General features: G+C 43.4%; 1 protein-coding gene across 1 annotated transcript in view; it reads left to right on the forward strand.

The window, feature by feature from the left end:
* LOC147465265 (oligomeric golgi complex subunit) overlaps nucleotides 1–15763 on the forward strand; it is a 54906-nt gene extending 39143 nt beyond the window's left edge. Inside the window, exons 5-11 of the mRNA XM_086519194.1 lie at nucleotides 12575–12642; nucleotides 13417–13540; nucleotides 13661–13807; nucleotides 13891–14151; nucleotides 14285–14569; nucleotides 14652–14822; nucleotides 14900–15763. Of these exons, the coding sequence (XP_086375320.1) occupies nucleotides 12575–12642; nucleotides 13417–13540; nucleotides 13661–13807; nucleotides 13891–14151; nucleotides 14285–14569; nucleotides 14652–14822; nucleotides 14900–15445 (1602 nt within the window). The 3' untranslated portion in view covers nucleotides 15446–15763. The remainder of the gene's footprint in view (nucleotides 1–12574; nucleotides 12643–13416; nucleotides 13541–13660; nucleotides 13808–13890; nucleotides 14152–14284; nucleotides 14570–14651; nucleotides 14823–14899) is intronic.
* Nucleotides 15764–20645: the final 4882 nt, after the last annotated feature.

The raw sequence follows: 20645 nt of genomic DNA on the forward strand, positions 1-20645 counted from the left end.
GAGATGGGATTGGTGGAGTTTTGTTGCGAGAAATTGCGACCAATGTGCTTTTTTTATCCGTAGCTTCACTAATACACATTTTCAGCCCATTCGAGGCTCTTGTATGCGAGATCCACCCTCCATTGCTGAAATTTGCGAACAGCCGTCACATGTCCCTCGTCTACCATATCGACCTTCTTTGGTGCCATTTCTGGTGTCTATAAATGTTTATTATCTGCGTTTTTGCATGCTGCCCTTGTCATTTTTAAAATCAGTACCAGATCTGCTCTTTGACTGCCCACATGACCCCTACAAGGCGGTTTAATTCTGCGTTAATGCACCTTGCATTTGCGCTCGTTAGATACTATCCGTATTACGTGCAAGAGGTGGTCCCTCCTCAATGGAAGACTTTCAAGGATGGTCTTTACCTTCACCACTGGAGTATTGCCTCTCCAAGCTAGTAACCACTATGCAAGAACTCATGGACCATGCATTGGTTTGCTATAAGTCAATGAAAGGCAACCTTATCTTTGAGCCTAAGAGCCGAAAGGACTTACCACTAACTAAACGAGTCAAATAAATTCACTCCTCGAGAATAGCAGCGTGAGACACTTCAACCTCCTAATGTCACTCGAAAGCAAAGGAAAACTCTTCATTAAGAAGGCAAATGCTTTGGATGTTTCGACACAAGTCACACTTTCATCCCATGTCAAGAACGGACATAATATCTCCAATTGAGCAACCATGTGCTAAGAAAGTAAAAACAACTATTGGACTAGTACCCGATGTCTATTATGTCTTTTACTGCTCGAGATTCCTCCAAAGGTATGTATAGCTCAAGATAAAAATTAGGGCATCACATGATTGATTTTGTTTCGTCCATGATCTTCTGAGAACTTTACTTTTGAGGAATTAACTTCCTCTGACTTTATCAAAAGTCTAGGGATTAATGGGGACTCAAATTGGCCGAGCCAACTATTAAAGACACTCACAAAGTTACTGAAGGAGCGAAAAGGTCTCTGAGTGCAGGGGATGGGGGTACGAAGTTGCAGACAAGCGAGAGAGAGAGAGAGAAATCGACACAGGTATTTTTCGTGTGCTGTTTGGCACACTTTTCAATGTTATGTTTTATTATTGTAGGGTACGTATCATAAGGGTCACTTAAGTGACCCTAGGGGTGGTTTACACCCAAAGAATAAGTTGGTATACAAATATTAGGAGAGGTGGCCAAAGGGCCTTTCTACCCAACAATTACCCCACATAAAGGCCCGATGTAGTACCTTTAAGTAACTCCCACTAAGTGTAAGCAATGCTGATGTTGTGTCTTAGCAAGACACTTAGTGAGAACATCTGTAGGGTTATCCTGTGTTCAGACCTTTGTCAGTGTGACAAGGCCATCATCCAATACCTCTTGTATAAAATGGTACCGAGCATCTTTGTGTTTGGTACGAGCATGGAACATGGCATTCTTAGCCAGTCATACAACACTCTGACTATCTCAACCAAGCATTGGAGCATGTACTGGAAGATCAAAAGTCCTCACAAAGAAGACCAAGTAAGATGGCTTCTTTCGAAGCTTCTGTGACAGAAATATATTCAGCTTTTGTGTAGTGCTCAGTGCAACAATCTTTTGCAATCTTGAACATCAAGAAATAGCTCCACTAGCCAATGTATAGGCATAACCACTGGTAGATTTCTGAGTGTCAAGATCTCCTCCCACGTCTGAATCACAGAATCCCCACACTGACAATGTACCCTTTCCATAACATATGCATGTGTCCTGTGTACCTTTCAAGTACCTGAAAATGCTTTTCACTGCCTCCCAATGTGGTTTGCCAGGATTAGACATAAACTTGCTAACAACTCCCACTGCATAAGCAATGTCCGGTCGTGTAGCAACCATGGCATACATCAAAGAACCACAGGTTGATGCAAAAGGAATGCTTTTCATGGCATGGGCAACTGCATCATTCTTTGGGCAATCATGCTTGCTAAGCTTTGTGTGTGGTGGTAAAGGCACACCAAGAGGCTTAGCATCAACCATATTAAATCTCTCAAGCACTTTCGTGATATACTTGTCTTGGGAAAGGAATAAAAGACGCTTCTTTCTATCCCTTGCAATGCGCATACCCAAAATATGTTCAGCTGCACCCAAATCTTTCATTGAGAAAGTTGAACTCAGCTCCTTTTTCAAAGCATTCAAAGTTTCCTTATGCTTGCCTGCAATCAGCATATCATCCACATATAGGACTAGCACAATAAGACTACCATCAGGAGCCTTTTTAGTGTAAAGGTAGTGATCTGCATAACTGCATTTGAATCCATGGCACATAAAAGTATCAAACTTCTTGTTCCACTGTCTAGGGGCTTGTTTCAGCCCATACAAGGTGCGTTTTAGTTTGCATACCAAATGCTCTTTCCCTGGAATGACAAAGCCCTCAGGTTGCTGCATGTACAGCTCCTCATCCAAGTCACCATGTAGGAAAGCAGTGATCACACCCATTTGATCCAACTCTAAATTCAAGATAGCACATAAAGCAAACAAAACATGGAGGGTAGACATCTTCACCACATGCGAAAATATCTCTTGAAAATCTATGTCTTCCTTCTGTGCATAACCCTTAGCAACCAAACATGTTTTGTACTTGGGTTTGTCATCAACACATTTTACTCTATAAACCCATTTGTTAGGAATAGCTTTCCTACCTTTGGGCAAAGGCACAGGCTCCCATCTATTATTTGCATATAGTGACTGCATCTCAGATTTCGTAGCAAGCTCCCACTTTCTTTTGTCTTCTAGACTGGGCCTCTTAACCCCTCATCAGTCAACAAAATGCAATCCATAGATGGTTGAAACCTCTCTGGTTGCCTTCTAACACGTGTAGACCTCCTCACCCAATGATCTACATTGACGGGCAATGGGTCTACATTATCCTGAATGTGCACACCATGGATTGGCGGCTGATTTTTAGCATTACCTTGCTGCTGTAATTCATTTTCAGCAAGCTGGTCATGTCATATAATCCCATTTTGTGCACCTATTTGCTGTCCATTCACTTCCTGTACTGAGGTATCCAAACTCGGTAACCCCTCTCTCCCTCATCTCCATATCCCATGAAGATGCACTTGATAGATTTCATGTCAAGTTGGGTCCTCTGATCAACAGGTACATGCACAAATGCATCGCAACCAAAGACTCACGTGATACATACTCTCCCCCATTATCCGTCCCGATAGCTTTGAACTTAAGTCCTTTTTGTGTGGTTACAAATGCATGAAATTTCTTAAATGAGTCAAGCACATGACTTTTACCTTTAAGTACATACACCCATGTCTTTCTATTGTGATCATCAATGAAGACAATTTCGAAACCCTAAAAGAACAGCAAAGAAGAAGTGGCGAAACCCTAAAAACAGTGAGAGACCCATGTGTGTGTGTGAGAGAGAGAGAGAGAGAGAGAGAGAGAGAGAGAGAGAGAGAGAGAGAGAAATGGAATGTTATATTTACGTCTTCAAAAGTCCAAAATGACCTATGAGACCAAAAAGTTACAACGCAGTGAATCTGATACAATTATTAGTACCAAAAATAAAAGGTAATGAGTACTACAGAATCCTAAACTGCTAGATGCGAACCTAAGCAGCTAGCTGGATAGAGAGAAATGAAATGAAATGTTATATTAACGTCTTCAAAAGGCCAAAATGACCTATGAGACCAAAAAGTTACCACGCGGTGAATCTGATACAATGTCTGAGTACCAAAAATAAAAACAAAAGGTACTGAAATGGAATTATAGGATATGAGGTGTGGTGAGGGGGGGGGGGGTGTGTGAAAGTAGTGGATGAGGGCTAATATAACACACTATGGGTATGTGTGTGGTACAAGATGAGCAGGGTGTACAATCCTCAAAAGAGCTAAATCACAAGAGATCCATCATCGGTCACTGGTGGATCTCATCAATCTCTTCCATGGTCAGTAGTCTGACGGGCCGCGTGCATGTCTAGCCAACATGACCCGAATCCTCTGATGCAGCCTCCGGCGATGCTGTGCACTCCTCCGCAGTTGTGAAGTCTGGATCTCCCTAGCTCGGTTGCTCGATCAATTAGCGTGCCTCTGGTATAAAGAGAACGTGAGCTTTGTTGCGGTAGTGTCTCCTCCGGTTGCCCAATGCCCGCTCCAAAGAAGTTTGTGATCGGTCTTTAAGACTCTCTCTCTCTCTCTCTCTCTCCCCCCCCATCAGATTCACCAGCAGGACATATGATCATGATGGTCTAGTAGCATAGCACTTTACACATGCTAGAGATATGTTGGTAGAGGTTCTTGCAGTGTTGTTCAATCGTGCCATGTGTGGAGGGGTTACCTGAGACTTGGAGGTTGTCTACTATTGTGCCTATCTTCAAAGCAGGTGATTCTACAGAGCCTGGGAATTACCGCACTATTATGGTTGGACACACATTTGCACGGTTGTATGCAACCATTCTTGAGCAGCATTTGAGTAATTGGGCAGAGGGTGAGGGTGTACGAGCAAAGGGCCAGGCCAGTTTCAGGAGGGGTTTCTCCACTCTTGATCATATTCTGACACTCAGAGCCATCATTGAGGAGGGCAGGTCACATGGTCTAGTAGCATAGCACTTTACACATGCTAGAGATATGTTGGTAGAGGTTCTTGCAGTGTTGTTCAATCGTGCCATGTGTGAGGGGTTACCTGAGACTTGGAGGTTGTCTACTATTGTGCCTATCTTCAAAGCAGGTGATCCTACAGAGCCTGGGAATTACTGCACTATTATGGTTGGACACACATTGGCACGGTTGTATGCAACCATTCTTGAGCAGCATTTGAGTAATTGGGCAGAGGGTGAGGGTGTACGAGCAAAGGGACGGGCCAGTTTTAGGAGGGGTTTCTCCACTCTTGATCATATTCTGACACTCAGAGCCACCATTAAGGAGGGCAGGTCACATGGGAGACGGATTTATTGTAGCTTTGTGGATTTCCGCAAAGCATTTGCCATGGTACCGAGAGCTCGATTGATACGCAGACTGCAGGAGATGGGGGTGCCTATAGTGCTGATTTGAGGGATTATGGCTCTATACAGATCAGTGATGGGACATGTACGCACTCCGGAAGGGATATCTGATTTAGTTCACTCCACCATTGGGGTGAAACATGGTTGCCCATTGTCTCCTACTCTATTTGGTATGTATGTTGATGAGGTGTCTGATTACATTGACAGAGAGGGTGATAGAGGTGCCCAGTTGGCAGGGACGTGGATTCCATTGTTGTTATATGCTGATGGTATTGTATTGATCTCTGACTCACCAGAGGGTATGCACAACAGTTGAATGCATTACACAGTTTTGCAGAGGATATTGGATTGTCTGTAAACCTTGGTAAAACCAAGGTTATGGTGTTTAACACCACACCACAGTGGGTCAAGAGATCAGCACCGACTTTCACATATGGTCAAGAGATTGTATACAAATGCATACACTTACCTTGGGGTTGTCTTCACTGGGCCGAGGTTTTCTTTGGGGAGAGCAGCAGAGACTAGAGTGACTAGAGCTTTTGCGGCCTTGGGAGGCTTGGAGAGGATGTGTTCGCAGGTTCAGTTCCAGGAACCTCGGACAAAGTTATGGCTCTTTGATGCTTTAGTAGCCTCAGCGATGTTGTATGGGGTGCAGATAAGGGAACCTTCTGTAGGCCAGGATGGTTTTAGACGTATGGAGAGGCCCTTGGTATCTATGCATTCTTGGCTAATCAGAGCCAAGGCCTCCATACCCCACGCTGTCATTTGAGCAGAGCTAGCTGCCCCTCCTATGGAGATTGAGGCGCTTACCAGATCAGTCTCCTTTGTGCGCAGCTTGTGGGATACTACTAGAGATATATATGCCAGACTGGCCCTTGAGTCTTCCAGACAATTAGCTCTGCAGGGGGACACTTCATGCTGGTATGCACAGATGACAACATGGTTTCAGACACATGGCTTCACCATGGACAGGCTGCCCTCTGCTAGTACTCTCTTCAGGCACCCTCGATGTCTCTTACATGGGTGGAGATTACTAGACTCATTCGTAAGGACCTGATCCAGCTGGATACAGGAGGACATGGATAGAGCCGCCACAGGAGTTGGCACGAAGATGGCTTTCTATAGAGAGCATCTTCTCCACCTCACAGGAGATAGGTTTGTGATTCGACCTAGCTACATGGACAAACGTATGTCTCATGGTTTGCGGTGTGCCATTAGTCAGATACGCACATCCTCACATCAACTGGAGATTGAGACTGGTAGAGTCAGAGGGACACCAGCAAACAACAGGATATGCCGCTTATGCCAGTTAGAGCCAGAGACAGAGCTACATTACATATGTCATTGCACAGTGTACTATGAGATATGGGGTCGTTTCCACTGCTTGTTCAGAGAGGGTTTCGGTCCTTTCTCTAGGGTCATGAGTTATGAGGATCAGAGATGTCTTGGGCTATATCTACTTGAGTTACACAGATATAGAGACACTTTACTGGGGAGAGATAGAGAGAGACAATCCCAGAGACAGATTACAGGTTTCTTTTCACTAGATATGCACAGCCAGAGGAGCAGCCATCACTGCAGAGCTCGGCCTGCACTCATTCGACCACTACCGGCACTCTCATCGATTGAGCACTGGAGCTATGGAGATCCAGACGGCCACAATTGGGGAGGAGGGGCTACATAGCATCGATGGAGACTACAATAGAGGATTCAAGCCATACTCTATCGACATCCGGAGTGCAGATGAGGATGGATTCTAGTAGAAGTATCTTTGTTCAAGTTCTTTTGTACCCAGACTTGGTATTAGATTCACCATTTTGTAATAGATTTTGGCCTTTTGAAGACGTTAATATAACAGTTCATTTCATTTCATCTCTCTCTCTCTCTCTCTCTCTCTCTTTTCTATTTTGGATGATGACATCTGGGAGTTATCTAGAGATGGTGACATCATCATTCTAGGGGATTTCAATGCTAGGACTGCTCATCATCAGACAATTTCTTATGATACTTCAGAAGAGATGCTGAGAGAGCTGGATGTTGCAGAGACATGCCTATCCAGACTATCGCATGATGGGGAGCATACTGAGTATGGACGACACTTGATAGACATGGGGACTGCACATGGATTGGTCATCTTGAATGGCCTACAGAGATTTCCCGCTGCGAGGGGTTTTACATGCTTTCCACACAGACATGGAGCTAGCACAGTGGATTATGTCATGGCACAGCCGAGTCTCATCTCTAGTATCCAGGACCTCACAGTTGGACCTAGACCTATTGGTGTGGCAGTGGACCATGCTCTTGTGTTGCTGACCATAACTTTCGAGTTTAGTGTAGCACACAGGCCACAGGTGGCAGCTTCTACTCGCTACACCTTCACGCGGGAGACGGACTCTGTATACATAGATGGGATCTACAGACGCTTGTGTATAGAAGAGCCAAGGCGACCTTTGGAGGAGCTTACTACTATACTGACGCAGATTACATGATGCAGTAGCAGAGGCATACCCACACACACAGCCTGAGCAGAGACGTCGTTCTGGGAGCATGCCCCAGAACTGTTGGTATGATGAGGAATGCCGAGAGACCAGAGCTAGACTTTAGAGGGAGGTGCTTTTGGGGGACATCACTCACATACAGTCACAGATTGACTTCCGACGACTAGTGTGGCGGAAGAAGAGGGCATTCTTGGCTCGCCTAGAGCAGGATCTATAACAGCTATTCTTGAGTCAGGACTCACGTGAGGCATGGCGGCTCTTTCATGAGCACTCCCCTCCCCCTACCATTACCTCCACAGAGGCTTGGGGCCAGTACGCGTCATCTCTGTACACAGTTCTTGGGCAGCCGCCCCTTCCCGACCCTCCCGATCCATGCCCCCACACATGTGCTTTTTTCACCGCTGAGATGGTGAGGAAGGCCATTGACAGGATGAGGACTGGAGAGCATATGATCATGATGGTTTAGTGGCTGAGCACTTTATGCATGCCAGAGATATACTAGCAGAGCTCTTAGAAGTTATGTTTAACCGTGCCATGTGTGAGGGCTTGCCTTAGTGGCATGCACTTCATGCATGCCAGAGATATACTAGCAGAGCTCCTAGTAGTTATGTTTAACCGTGCCATGTGTGAGGGCTTGCCTTATACTTGGAGCCTATCTACTATTGTACCTATCTTCAAGTCAGGAGACCCTATGGAGCCTGGGAATTATTGCACTATCATGATCGGACACACATTGGCACGGTTGTACGCATCCATTCTTGAGCAGCAGCGGAGTAGATGGGTAGAGAGGGAAGGGATACGCGCAGCCGGGCAGGCAGGATTCAGGAGAGGTTTTTCTACTCTTGACCGTATCTTGACACTCAGAGTCATCATTGAGGAGGGCAGATCACATGGGAGACGGATCTATTGCAACTTTGTGGACTTCCGCAAAGCATTTGACACCGTACGCAGAGCTAGATTGATGCGCAGATTACAAGAGATGGGAGTACCCACATAGCTCATTCAGGGGGTCATGGCACTGTACAGGTCAGTAGTGGGGCATGTACGCACCTCAGAGGGCCTATCTACAGCGGTTCACTCCACTATTGGGTGAAGCAGGGTTGCCCGCTCTCTCCTACTCTGTTTGGTATGTATGTGGATGAGGTTTCTGACTACATTGAGAGTGATGATGATAGAGGTGCACAACCTGCAGGAACATGGATCCCACTATTGCTATATGCTGATGATATTGTGTTGATCTCGGACTCTCCAGAGGGGATGCAACGTCACTTGGATGCTTTGCATAGCTTTGCCCATGAAAGTGATTTGTCTGTCAACCTTTTATATATATATATATACCTTCATAAGTTCAGAATAGTGTGAACTCACGAATTATAAGAGGGAATAAAGCACTCATAAAACTATAAAAGCAAGGAACCAAGAAAAGAAAAGAAAAACAAAAACAAACAAACAAAACAAACTAAATCACTTTGTTTGCTACGAAACAAAACTAGATAAAACAAAAGATTATTAACTTAAAAATGTTTTTAGAAAAGGTATGTGTAAAATAAGTTGACGCAACTTACTTGGCTTAAAATAGGTACTCAACTTTAAGCAAAAAAGGATGAGACATCTTAAAAACTTAATCCTAAAAATCAAACTTCACACAACAATTTCTAAAGGAACACATTCTTAAGTCCTCAGGTAAGCTAAATACAAAATCGAAAAATGAATACTACTACAAACCTACGAAGAGCAAAGAACCAAACTTGACAATATGTGATTCTCAACTTCGTTGCTTGTCCAAACAGGAAGAATAAGATTATCACCTTTATCATGCATAGCTTGGACAACAGCTATGACATCCCTACTCACGTCGTCAGTGCCCAAGAGTAGGTGCAGGTTTATATAGAGGTCATTCATGCTTTGAACGTACTCTACAAAACCACCGAGCTGAGTTTCTATCACCCTCCGGAGGTGATGGGCATACTCAGCCATGATAAAGGCTAGCAATTTGTCAAGCTATAGTAAAAATACTAGAAGCGCTAAAGATCAAAACAACAACATAAGGTGTTATTAAGTCAAACAATAAGTGGGCTTTTTAGCTCCCCACTTCTATTGAATTTACTACTAATTATCTTGAACATTCCAAAGGAAGAAACATTAAAAATAAACTTACTACGATGCAAAAATGAACGAACGTTTTTCATGATTCTTTTGAATGAGTATCCTTTTGAAATAAGATGGCAAGATTGAACAACAAAAGCAGATTTACTAGAACAAAGACGAGAAAATCTAAATAGTTGAGAGCAAATGACACCGTACTTAGCTAAAAGAGAAATGTTCGAAGAAATGTGAGGCATACAGATGATTTTTAGGTTGGCATATTCTGGTTCAAGGCGCTTATCATAGATATCTACTTCTAATCCCAAGGGAGTCTGAAAAATCTTAAGGTCTAAAAAGACACAACAATCACTATTTGTGGTACAGTTAAGTTCACAAAACTCCTTGGGATAAATTCCTCTGCCTACAGAACTTGAATTCAAGTACATAAAATCTTGAAAAGAAGGAACGTCGGGGACAAAAAGATCATCTACAAAGTGTCTTACATTGCATAACTTGTGCAAAAATATCGGGCAAGTGTTAGCGAGGACAAGACGCTCCATAAAATCAAACTCATAAGTAAAAAGATAGAAATTAGCAAGAAAAACAGCACAATTGGTGCCCATAGGGATACCAATTGTTTGCTTGAAAAGAGAGTCGCCGATGGTTATATATAAATTGTCCAAAAGAAAATCTAACCAAGATATGATGTCAATGCCATCTACAATCCTGGTAAATCTCTTTCTTGCTTTGTCTACATCTACATTCTTACTTTTCAGCCATAAGAAGTCAAAGTTCAAGGCTGATTTTTCTACTAGCAATGCCTTGTACCTATCCTTCTCAAGGTTGTACGCAAAAACTTTTGAAATAAGAGACTTGACTCTAAATTTAAGGTCCTCCAAATTTAGCTTCGTGTATTTAATACGACCCCACAGTGGATCAGGAGGTCAACGCCCGCATTTACATACGGCCAGGAGACGGTGGAGTATACAGATGCTTACACCTACCTTGGAGTGGTTTTTAGTGGACCAGCATTTTCATTGAGAAGAGCAGCAGAGACTAGATTGACTAGAGCCCATGCAGCACTGGGTAGATTGGAGAGGATGTGTTCACATGTTCAGTTTCAGGAGCGTCGGACGAAGCTCTGGCTCTTTGACACCCTGGTGGCTTCTGCATTGCTCTATGGAGCTGAGTTTGGGGACCTTCATTGGGACCATCATGGGAGGACAGGTCGCACTAATGGATGGGGGGACATGGAGAAGCCACTAGTCTCTATGATCTCACGGCTCATTAGAGCCAAGGCTTCAGTACCACGTGCCATGATACGAGCAGAGCTAGCTGCCCCTCCACTGTGGTTGAGGCGCTCACCAGATCCGTCTCCTTAATACACCGCATGTGGGAACTTCCCAGAATAAGATATGCCCGCCTTGCACTTGAGTCCTCTCGATAGTTAGCCATGCAGGGAGATACAGCATGCTAGTATGGGGAGATGACATCATGGTTTCAAGTGCATGGGTTTAGCATAGACAGACTGCCACCCTTCCAGTACTCATTGGATGCACCCTCTCTGACTCTCACACAGTCCGAGATTACCAGGCTCATCCGCCAGGACCTGACTCAACTAGACATCAGGAGGACATGGATACAGCCAGCACAGGAGCTGGGCACGAAGATGGCTTTCTATAGAGAGCATCTTCTCCAGCTTACGGAGGACGGTTTTGTGACGAGACCTAGATACATGGACACCCACTTGTCTCATGGGATACGATGTGCTATTGGCCAGATACGCACATCTTCACACCAGCTGCGGATCGAGACTGTGAGATCTAGCAGAGTACCAACAGAGGCCAGGACATGTCTCCTATGTGACCGGGAGCCTGAGACAGAGTTGCACTACACATGCCATTGCCCCGTCTTCTACGAGATACGCGGCCGCTTCCACTGCTTGTTCAGAGAGGGCTTCGGACCACTCTCCAGAGTCATGCGGTACGAGGATCAGAGATGCTTGGGTCTGTTTTTGCTCGAGCTGCGCAGACACAGAGAGAGCCTGATGAGAGGAGAGGTCAGCCAGTCTCAGAGACGGATCACAGACTTCTCTAGAGCAGGCACTGGACACCCGGAGGAGCTACTACCACAGGAGAGCTCGCCGCCTCACACTGGAGGCACACTAATCGACCGAGCGATCGAGCTAGGGAAATCCAGACGCCCACGACTGCGGAGGACTACACAGCATCGACGGAGGTTGCATCAGAGGATTCGGATCACTTTGGCCCAGCATGCACGACGCCCGGTCAGGCTATTGACCATGGAGGAGATTGATGAGATCTGCCAGCGACCGATTCTGGATCTTTTGTGATCTGTGATTTAGCTATCCCACCTATCTGCTTGATCACACCTAGCTGTTTCAGATTCCATAGCATTTTATTCTGTCATTTTATTTTGTCATTTTTGTTACTCTGACTTTGTATCAGATCCACCACATTGTAACTTTCTGGTCTCATAGGTCATTCTGGCCTTCTGAAGACGGTAATATAACATTTCATTTCATTTCATTTCTCTCTCTCTCTATCCTCAATTCTGATAAAAAAGAGAGGAAACATGACAATATAACCCTGACAGCAAGACCCTCCCCCAAGCCAAGCCCGAGAGGTCCATACCCTTGTCTCCATCTGTAGAATTAGCAGAAAGCTCTACTGGAATTTAAAGGGCTCTGTGCAAGTGCCTCATCTGGCTGATATCTGCTCTAGCTCTGGAGAAACCTCTCCCCAAAGGATAGATATCCACAATTCTGATATGAGGCCCAATAAAGAATTTTCTGCCCTTCCTTAGAAGCTAGTGAGAGCTCTCACAGAGCTGACCACCTCTTTAGGCTCACGCTGACCATCACGGCTTTTCGGTATCACATTGGTATTGCATTTGGGTCCACCTCTGTCTCTTTCAGTTGTGTGATTATACATTTTAGTTTAATAGGGCTCAGCTTAAAGTGCTTTGCAGCGTGCAGGTTTGGAGTTAATGGATATGATGGCTGTGTATCAAGAAGGAGCTTATGAACGCCTATGTAGGTAAAGTGCTTGAGCTTGCTTGTCTAGCCTGAAAGTTTTATTCAAGGAATGCATTATCTTTGGAGTTTCCATCACTTGTGAGATGTGCTTTTTGTCTTGAAAAGTCGTTTGGAAGGTTGCATTATCAGTGGAAAATTATGAAAAAGATTATCTTTTTATGAAGGACATTGAATTAAGTGCGTGTTTTTTGTGCGTAATTTTGCGGTATGCATGTGACATTAGGTCGGTAATAGCAGTTTCCAAGCTTTATTGAGTTATGTACCTTTGCACTAAACTCTCAGTTGTGGACAGAGTTTAGTGCATGTGAGAGTTTAGTTGCAAATATAGTGCGTGTGCCATTCGCCAGAGTTTGATGTGCGGTAACTGTCAAACCTCTTTCTGAGGTCCAGCAGGCAGGAACAGTATGAGAGTATCGGTTGTTCCTTTAGACATGAACAGCTATCAGACTTCAGTATGTTGGCTAGATGGGGCGCATGGGTGGTACTGGGACTTGGAGTAAAAGTCAGTACTTGTTTTTCCTCATATAGCTTCAATTTTGGAGGCCTTTGAAAGTTAGTATGATAAATTTATCAAGGATAGCTCCTTTGATTGAAATATTAATGTCTACATATAAATGAAAAATGGACTATCAAGGGGCTTCTTTCGAACTGCTGTAATTGAACTTGTTTAGTTGAATGATCTTCTAGAAGAAATTGTCTGTGTGGAAACTTATTTGCGTCGCGTGCCCTAAACACACGTTAGGTCTAAGAGAACCTTGTGGCTTATTGTTTTAAGGTGGGTGCAAGCTGAATGTCGAAGTCTTGGTGACAATGATACCCCGGAGGTCAGCGAACTCTTAAAGACAGCAGCTAGATGCTTGAAAGAGCGACCCGTACTTTTCAAATACTGTGCTGAAGAGGTTTGTCTAGTGCGGCCTTTTTACTTTTGCGTACAGTAAAGTATCAAGGAAATGATTGGAGGGATTGATCTGTCGCTTGGCAACTTTCTGAATTGTGCTAATCGATTGCATACACTGTAGGTTGCAAACACGAGGCATAACGCATTATTTCGACGATTTATTAGTGCCCTGACACGTGGAGGACCTGGGGGAATGCCAAGGCCTATTGAAGTTCATGCTCATGATCCACTACGATATGTTGGGGACATGCTAGGCTGGTTGCATCAGGTTTGTGATGAAATCTGCAGTACTATGAATGGGCTAATGATGAGATGGACAAACATGGTACTTATTTGATTATGATCGTCAAGGCTCTAGCCTCTGAAAGGGAGCTTGCTATGGCGCTTTTTAGCCCAGACACGAGTGCTGGCTCTACGTCAAGGAGATTTTCTGCAGATCTAGAAAGAACAAGCAGTGGAAAACCTGAGACAGACCTTGGGTTTGTACTAGATCGAGTTTTTGAGGGTGTGTGCCGCCCTTTTAAAGTGCGAGTTGAACAGGTGCTGCAATCACAGCCAGGGCTGTTACTTGCATATAAGCTCAGCCACCTAGTAGACTTCTATAGACATACTGTGAGTATACATCAGTTGATTAGATTGCCAGAATTATGGTCATCCATAAAATATGTTTTTTCGTTGCTCTTTGTGTTTGGCTTCTAGGCTTTGTTGTAAGGTGAATTAATTTCCCCCCCCTCAAATGATGCAGATCTCTGAGTTCCTGGGTCAGGATGCAGCATTGTCGGTCACTCTGAGAGATGTGGCAGGTGCTGCTGAGAAGACATTCTTTGATCTGTTGAAAACTCGAGGGGACAAGCTAATTAGGTACCCGCCCCCTGTTGCTGTCGACTTGTCCCCTCCTCCAGCTGTGGCTGAAGGAATGTCTGCGCTGTTAGAGCTACTAGATACTTACAATAGGATGATGGTACCTGCTGGGGGCAAGAAGCCAGATTTTCAGCCAGTGATGTCTGCGATGCTGGATCCTATTATCCAGGTTTCCTGGTTTTTTTCCTGTAGATGTATTATAATATGCCTGGATAACAATGCTTATTAGAAGTGCAATTGCTTGACTGCAGATGTGCGAGAGAGCAGCGGACACATATGCATCAAAGTCTCCAAAGCCACCCTTGAGACGGACTGCGACAGGGATGGATTCTAGTCGGCGGCCCTCCAACGCAGGCACCCTCCCTCAACGGACATCATCAGCAGATCCATTTGGTAGCAGCAATGTGGTTGCCTCTACTCAGGTTTGTCTGCTTACATTTTCTGCTTTTGCAAAACTAGGCTGTTGAAGATTATTTGTTTAAAGCCAGTTGTGATGCAGGCAGTCAGCTCTTCTCAGAAAATTTTTCTTATCAACAGCTTAGTATCCATTCAACAACCGCTGGCTGAGAATGGGATCGAGAACGCATACATTACATCCCTTAGCACCAAGATTAAAGGCTATCTCTCTGGTCTGGTGGAGGAAGGGGTTGTGGCAGTGTTAGCAAGATGCAAGCTGCAAAAGAAAGTCTCTTGCATCCAAGAAAGACTTCAAAAGTACAAGAAGTCCGAGATAGTTGCCAAGGAGGATGAAGTAGATGAAGAGAAACCTCTTGCGCAACTGGAGGATATGGGGCCAGCTGCTGTTGCGGACTCAATCAGGATGTTTGTAAGCCTAGTCATTGGGAATGAGGGTGTTGTCCCAGAATTCCAGCAGCTTCAAAATCCACAGGTAAGGAGTGAGGCAAGCACGGGTGTCGCAAAATCGTTGGCACAAGCATATGAGGAAGTGTACACAGCTCTAATGGATCCTGTGAATGGCTATTCTGATCCTAAATCAATGTTGCGCCGTACTCCGGAACAGATAAAGACCATAATAGGTATCTAATGCAATCATGACCTGCTGTTACTGCGTAAGCCCATATACTCGTATGTATCTCTTTACCATTCTTTATTACCGATATTGTTGTCCACTCTGATATCTGGTTTCTGTATTAAGCAGGAGTGATTCAGAGTCATTTGCTCGTACTGCTTATTGGCAATGCCAAAAAAATTTGTGTTTTATTGGAGGATTTTATGGGAGATGGATGTTATTCCTCCCATAATGGTCCACATTGCCGGTGTTTCTTTAGGACCTGGATATATTTTAGTTCGAAATGGGTGTATTTACTGTGATTAAAACTTGGAGATATGGCCTTGATCGCTATAGCAACGCCTAGTTTTAGCCGTATCTTCACACCTGTTTCTGAAGAACCCTGGAAACCATCTAAAAAAGGTAACGATGTTGCTTCTAGAGATGCTTCTTAGACTTTAGATAAAAGGAAAGTCCCAGCAATCCTCTGATCTTCTCCTCCGCCTAAAGGGGCAAAAAAGTTTTTTTTGGCCATTTTCTTTGAAAACTTTTACCAAAATGAAAAGACAGTTTATGTAATTGCTTGTGCCCCTCTTTTTGTAGCAAATTGCACATATCCTGTGCGAGGCGATACAAACGTCCGTGAGCGCTATTAGGGTCGCTTGGCCACACTCGAACCCATGACCCAGGTCACGGGCGGTGGAGTGTTCAACCAACCAAGCTAGCTCCTTTGCTTGTGCCCCTTCTTAAGGGCAATTCAGTATTGCAAAGCATGCTAGCACTAGAGAGCCTTCTAGAGTCTTATGGTGTGGGAAAGATTTGGTTTGTTGTAGTTAAATAAGGTGCTTTGTTCACTAATCTTCTACTCAATGCACGAATTTGCTATGGGATAATCACTATATAATGATGTAGAGAAACAATTTTCTGCAAATGAAGTCTTGAGATGGCCTTCTACTCTTCTCTCTCTCTTATACATACCTCTTGAATGCCTTGGTTTTATGATTAAAGGATTTTGTGATGTTATAGAGTGCTGGTAAGCAATAGTTTGCAACATTGATGTTTTGTTGTGATGGTTTGTTTGGTTGTGCTGCTCTCTGTGACACACCTTTGTTGACCATATGTGATTGATTTTACAAGCCTGCCAATAGTTGGGTGCAAGTACAAAGAGCTTATCCATCTCACATGGACATTAAGGCATGTATTGCAACACAAAATAAATGTTCTATTCGTTCCCTCACAAATGACAAATTCTCTCTATTGAGTGTCATTCTTTTCTGTCTATTCAAGGTGATTGGCTTTGATGGTCTAAAAGATAGCCACATGGAATGAGAACTTGAAAAGCATACGTTGCAAGCACTAGACGTGTAAGGTGCATGTAATAATGTAATTTGTGATGGTTTGCCTTCCTTTCGGAATTGGTTGTGTATCTTGCCTTCTCACATGGTACCAATTTTAGTGATGAAGCACTCATGGATGGTCATAGGGATATTAATGCTTCTTTAAAAACATCTAAAAGTTTTTTTGTATTGGAAAAAGACGCATAAGGTTATGTACAATTATTTGACGAAGTGTTTGGTACATCAAAAGGTTTAGGTTTCCTATGGTAAGGAACAAGGCCTTCTCATGTAAGGGAAGAAAGGAGGAAGGCATATATTCTTTTGTTTATATCTATAATGGCTTCATATGAAGCTATTTACTTGTCATTTAGGCTTTTTTTAATAAAAAAAAGTTGACATGTTTAGTTTATTGAATAGAAATCTATTCTTTTTTTCAAGGTTTCTAAATTCTTAGCCCTCCTCAATCGCTCCTTTTTCGAGCTGATGATCACCAGGTCTTTGAGATGTGGAGAGAGAGAGAGAGAGAGAGAGAGAGAGAGAGAAGACAACTTTGAAACAAAACTCAATGGCTAGAATTGCAATAATTAGAACTCTGAGAATAGAAAATTGAGGGCTTATAAGCCAATACGCAATGCAAAAGACATCATCAAGTGACTCCATTGATTAGGTTAGGCTTAGGATTCTAGTACAAAAGAGATTGCCATATGCCTAACATTTCTCCCTTCGGCACAACCTGAGGTAACTTATGAGATGATACTAAGCTCTAAAATAGAAATTGTATTGGAAAAAGGTAGGAAAGCTAGTATTCACTACATAGGCTCAAAGGTGATGATGCACCAACATGACACTAAATAAAGTATCCATGCAAGCCTCAGATGTTGATCAAGATGTGGGTGGAACTAGTAAAGAATAAGGTGTGTACAAGTGATGGACGGTCGAATGTCTTTGGCTCATGCGATGGGGGTAAGAGGCACACCACCTTTACCCCAAAAATCTTCGACTTAAAGGCGAATGTATTGATAACTGGAACTACTATAAGACCTAGTAGTATGTACAAGAGGTATAGGAGGATCCTCGTCTCAACCTATGCCCAGTGGTTCTCTGGAAGTCGATATATGTAGTCGTATAGGCTCTAGCAGTGTGTGGAGGTGTATGTCCTTGCTAGAATCAATATGTAGACCCTGTAGGCATCCTGTAATGACCTGCACTGCTCCATGATGCATCATGCTAGTTTCAATTGCACCCTCTATGTCACACGTTGAACCATAAGCAAGTCGCACACAACCATGTCTACCACTAGAAAATCTACTAAACCACTCATGACATGGTGTGACGTGGAAAGCAATATCACCACCTAGTAACTATTGTGGAGAAAGTGTGCTATCCATACATATATTTGTAAGAGGTATACTCTTAAGATAAGTGTGACATCACCATCACTGGCATATACCGCCATTGCAACTACCTCTCTAACATGTGTCAAAGCCATCGTCTAATGTGCCTTGTGTGACCACAATGCTTTTGCGTCGCTGTCTCATGCATCTAAAGAAACATCCTCTAATGTGTCCTGTGTGATCACAATGCCAACATCTCAAGTGGCGACACGAAAGAGATCGACGTCTCACATGAGCCATCATCATGGATTCAAAATTGTCACACATATCAACTACCATAAGTGAATGTCAAAATGGGATAAGCAAGAGCTATGGCTCTATTGCCTGTACAAGGGAAATATACATAAACCAGTCGAAGAGAAGTGTACCAATCCTGGAATGAAACGAGCTCCCTACCGGGAAAAAAAACTCTCAAAAGAGCTCACCAACACTCGTAGTGCTCAAGCGTATCACCGCATAAAATCTCCCATATTAGTGTAACCCCAATGTGCTCTACAGTTATCACACTAATGCAAGTCTTAACTGCCAAGAGTACATGGAACCTGGAACCATTGACTACCTGTAAATTGTATGCGGTAGACTCACAATCGGGATATTCGTCGATTAAAAAGAGTGCATACCATAAGTCTATATGTAGCCACTATGAGCATACACAAATCTCACTCTTGCAAGAGTGGAGACAAGAACATCAATCCGTGTCCAAAAATAGCCATATGCTCGTCAATATGCTCGTCATCACAGTCTCAATCCAAAGCTGCAAATGCATCAAAAGAGTGTATGGCAATCAAGCCAAAACTATGGCGAGAAATCTAGGAAAAATCACAGTCTTTTGTGCAAGATGAGTGAATTTCAATGCAAACTTTAAAACCACAAACTGTATCTAAGATGCCAAAGTGGGAGAAGCTCTGGACCACTAAAAAATAGATTGACCAAAATCTATCAACAAAAGATATGGCAAAGTGGGAGTGAACTTGGACCACTATAGTCTCCGAAAGGAGTAATGCCAAAATGGCTCCACAATGTTCATATAATGCCAATCCACAGTCTTGAGAGCATTGTTTTCGCATTAATCATTTTTTCGGATTGCACCTATTGTAGAGCACTTGCCGTGCTTCCAAAAGTGCATCAAACTCGCACACTACGTGAAAACAGAAAACCTGAATTGTTTTGTACAAAGTCAATTTAACGTGAATATCAGCAAATCAGTGAGGAATTTGCAAACAAATTACTTTCAAAGTTGTAGACCACGTCAAAATGGAGGGGAATGATGGAGAAAAATTTCATATCTCCTTTCCACAAGGAGAAAAATGAATTTGAAAGTAGTATTGCAGTACATACAATTTTTAGGGCAACACCTTCACCTACACAATATCTTCCACATTGTCTTCTCAGATTCCACAAGAGCATACATCACTTTCAACTGAGCTCACAATGCGTTCTCACAAAGCTTCCAATATTGGTTGATCTCTCCACTGCTTAGAGAGAGCAAGCTACCGCCTCGAATCTGTTGACACTGCCATGCTCCCCGCCATTGCCAAACTTGGCTTTGATACCAATTGAAGAGTGCACGAATGTGATGTGTGTGCCCGGGGGAGAGAGAGAGAGAGAGAGAGAGAGAGAGAGAGAGAGAGAGAGAACATAGGATGTGGGTGGAGTAGCTCACCGCAATGCGTGAGAGAGCCTCTTATTCTTCTATCTAGTGAAGAATAAGTTGTGTATGTACAAGTAATTCGCGGTCGGATGCCTTTGGCTTGCCCCATCGGGATAAGAGGCACATCACCTTTACCCCCAGCAAAAAGATCTCATTGTCAAAACCATCATCTTCATCTATGCGGCCACCTTCCTCTCCTCCTACTTCACCAAATTTCTTTGTGTGAAACATTATTACCATCTCTCTCTTTTACTCCTTGAAGTAGACCACTTTCTTCACCTTGTATATCAAGGACAAACTGATGAGACAACCAGAACTTATGTCCAAACTTATGGTATTTACCTTGATTTATGACTAAATATGCCATAATTTTTACCATGAAAACCAAGATCCCCAATGAAACTTTAACTGGCAATATCTTGGCAACCAGAACTCCGATTTTCGATCTAAAAAAACCAACACGCTCTACAAAATGAGCACTTTAGACCCATGCATTTACTTCATCTCTGATCTTTCATTCTACAGTTGTCCAATCCCGTATGGATCTGCAAACCATTCAAACTTCAAATTGTCATAACTTCCTCACCGTAGCTCCAACTGACAAGCCGCAAAGACAAATCCGTGGAGCTCTTTGAGCACTACAGCTCTAGTCCATAAACTCCCATTTGTGTTTACTTCAAACATACCCACTTTTAGCTTCAAAAAACACAGTTACTGGCCCTTTGAAGCCACATCTGGCATACATTTAGCATAGAACTTGCTTATTATTGAGACCTGATCACTGCTCAATAATCATGTAGACTTCAATTAGGTTCAATATACATCCTTCTACTCTTTTCCCATCATAAAAGCGG

This window comes from Adiantum capillus-veneris, chromosome 1 (genome assembly GCF_014529385.1).
Source record: "Adiantum capillus-veneris isolate H3 chromosome 1, ASM1452938v2, whole genome shotgun sequence".
NCBI classification, from domain to species: domain Eukaryota; kingdom Viridiplantae; phylum Streptophyta; class Polypodiopsida; order Polypodiales; family Pteridaceae; genus Adiantum; species Adiantum capillus-veneris.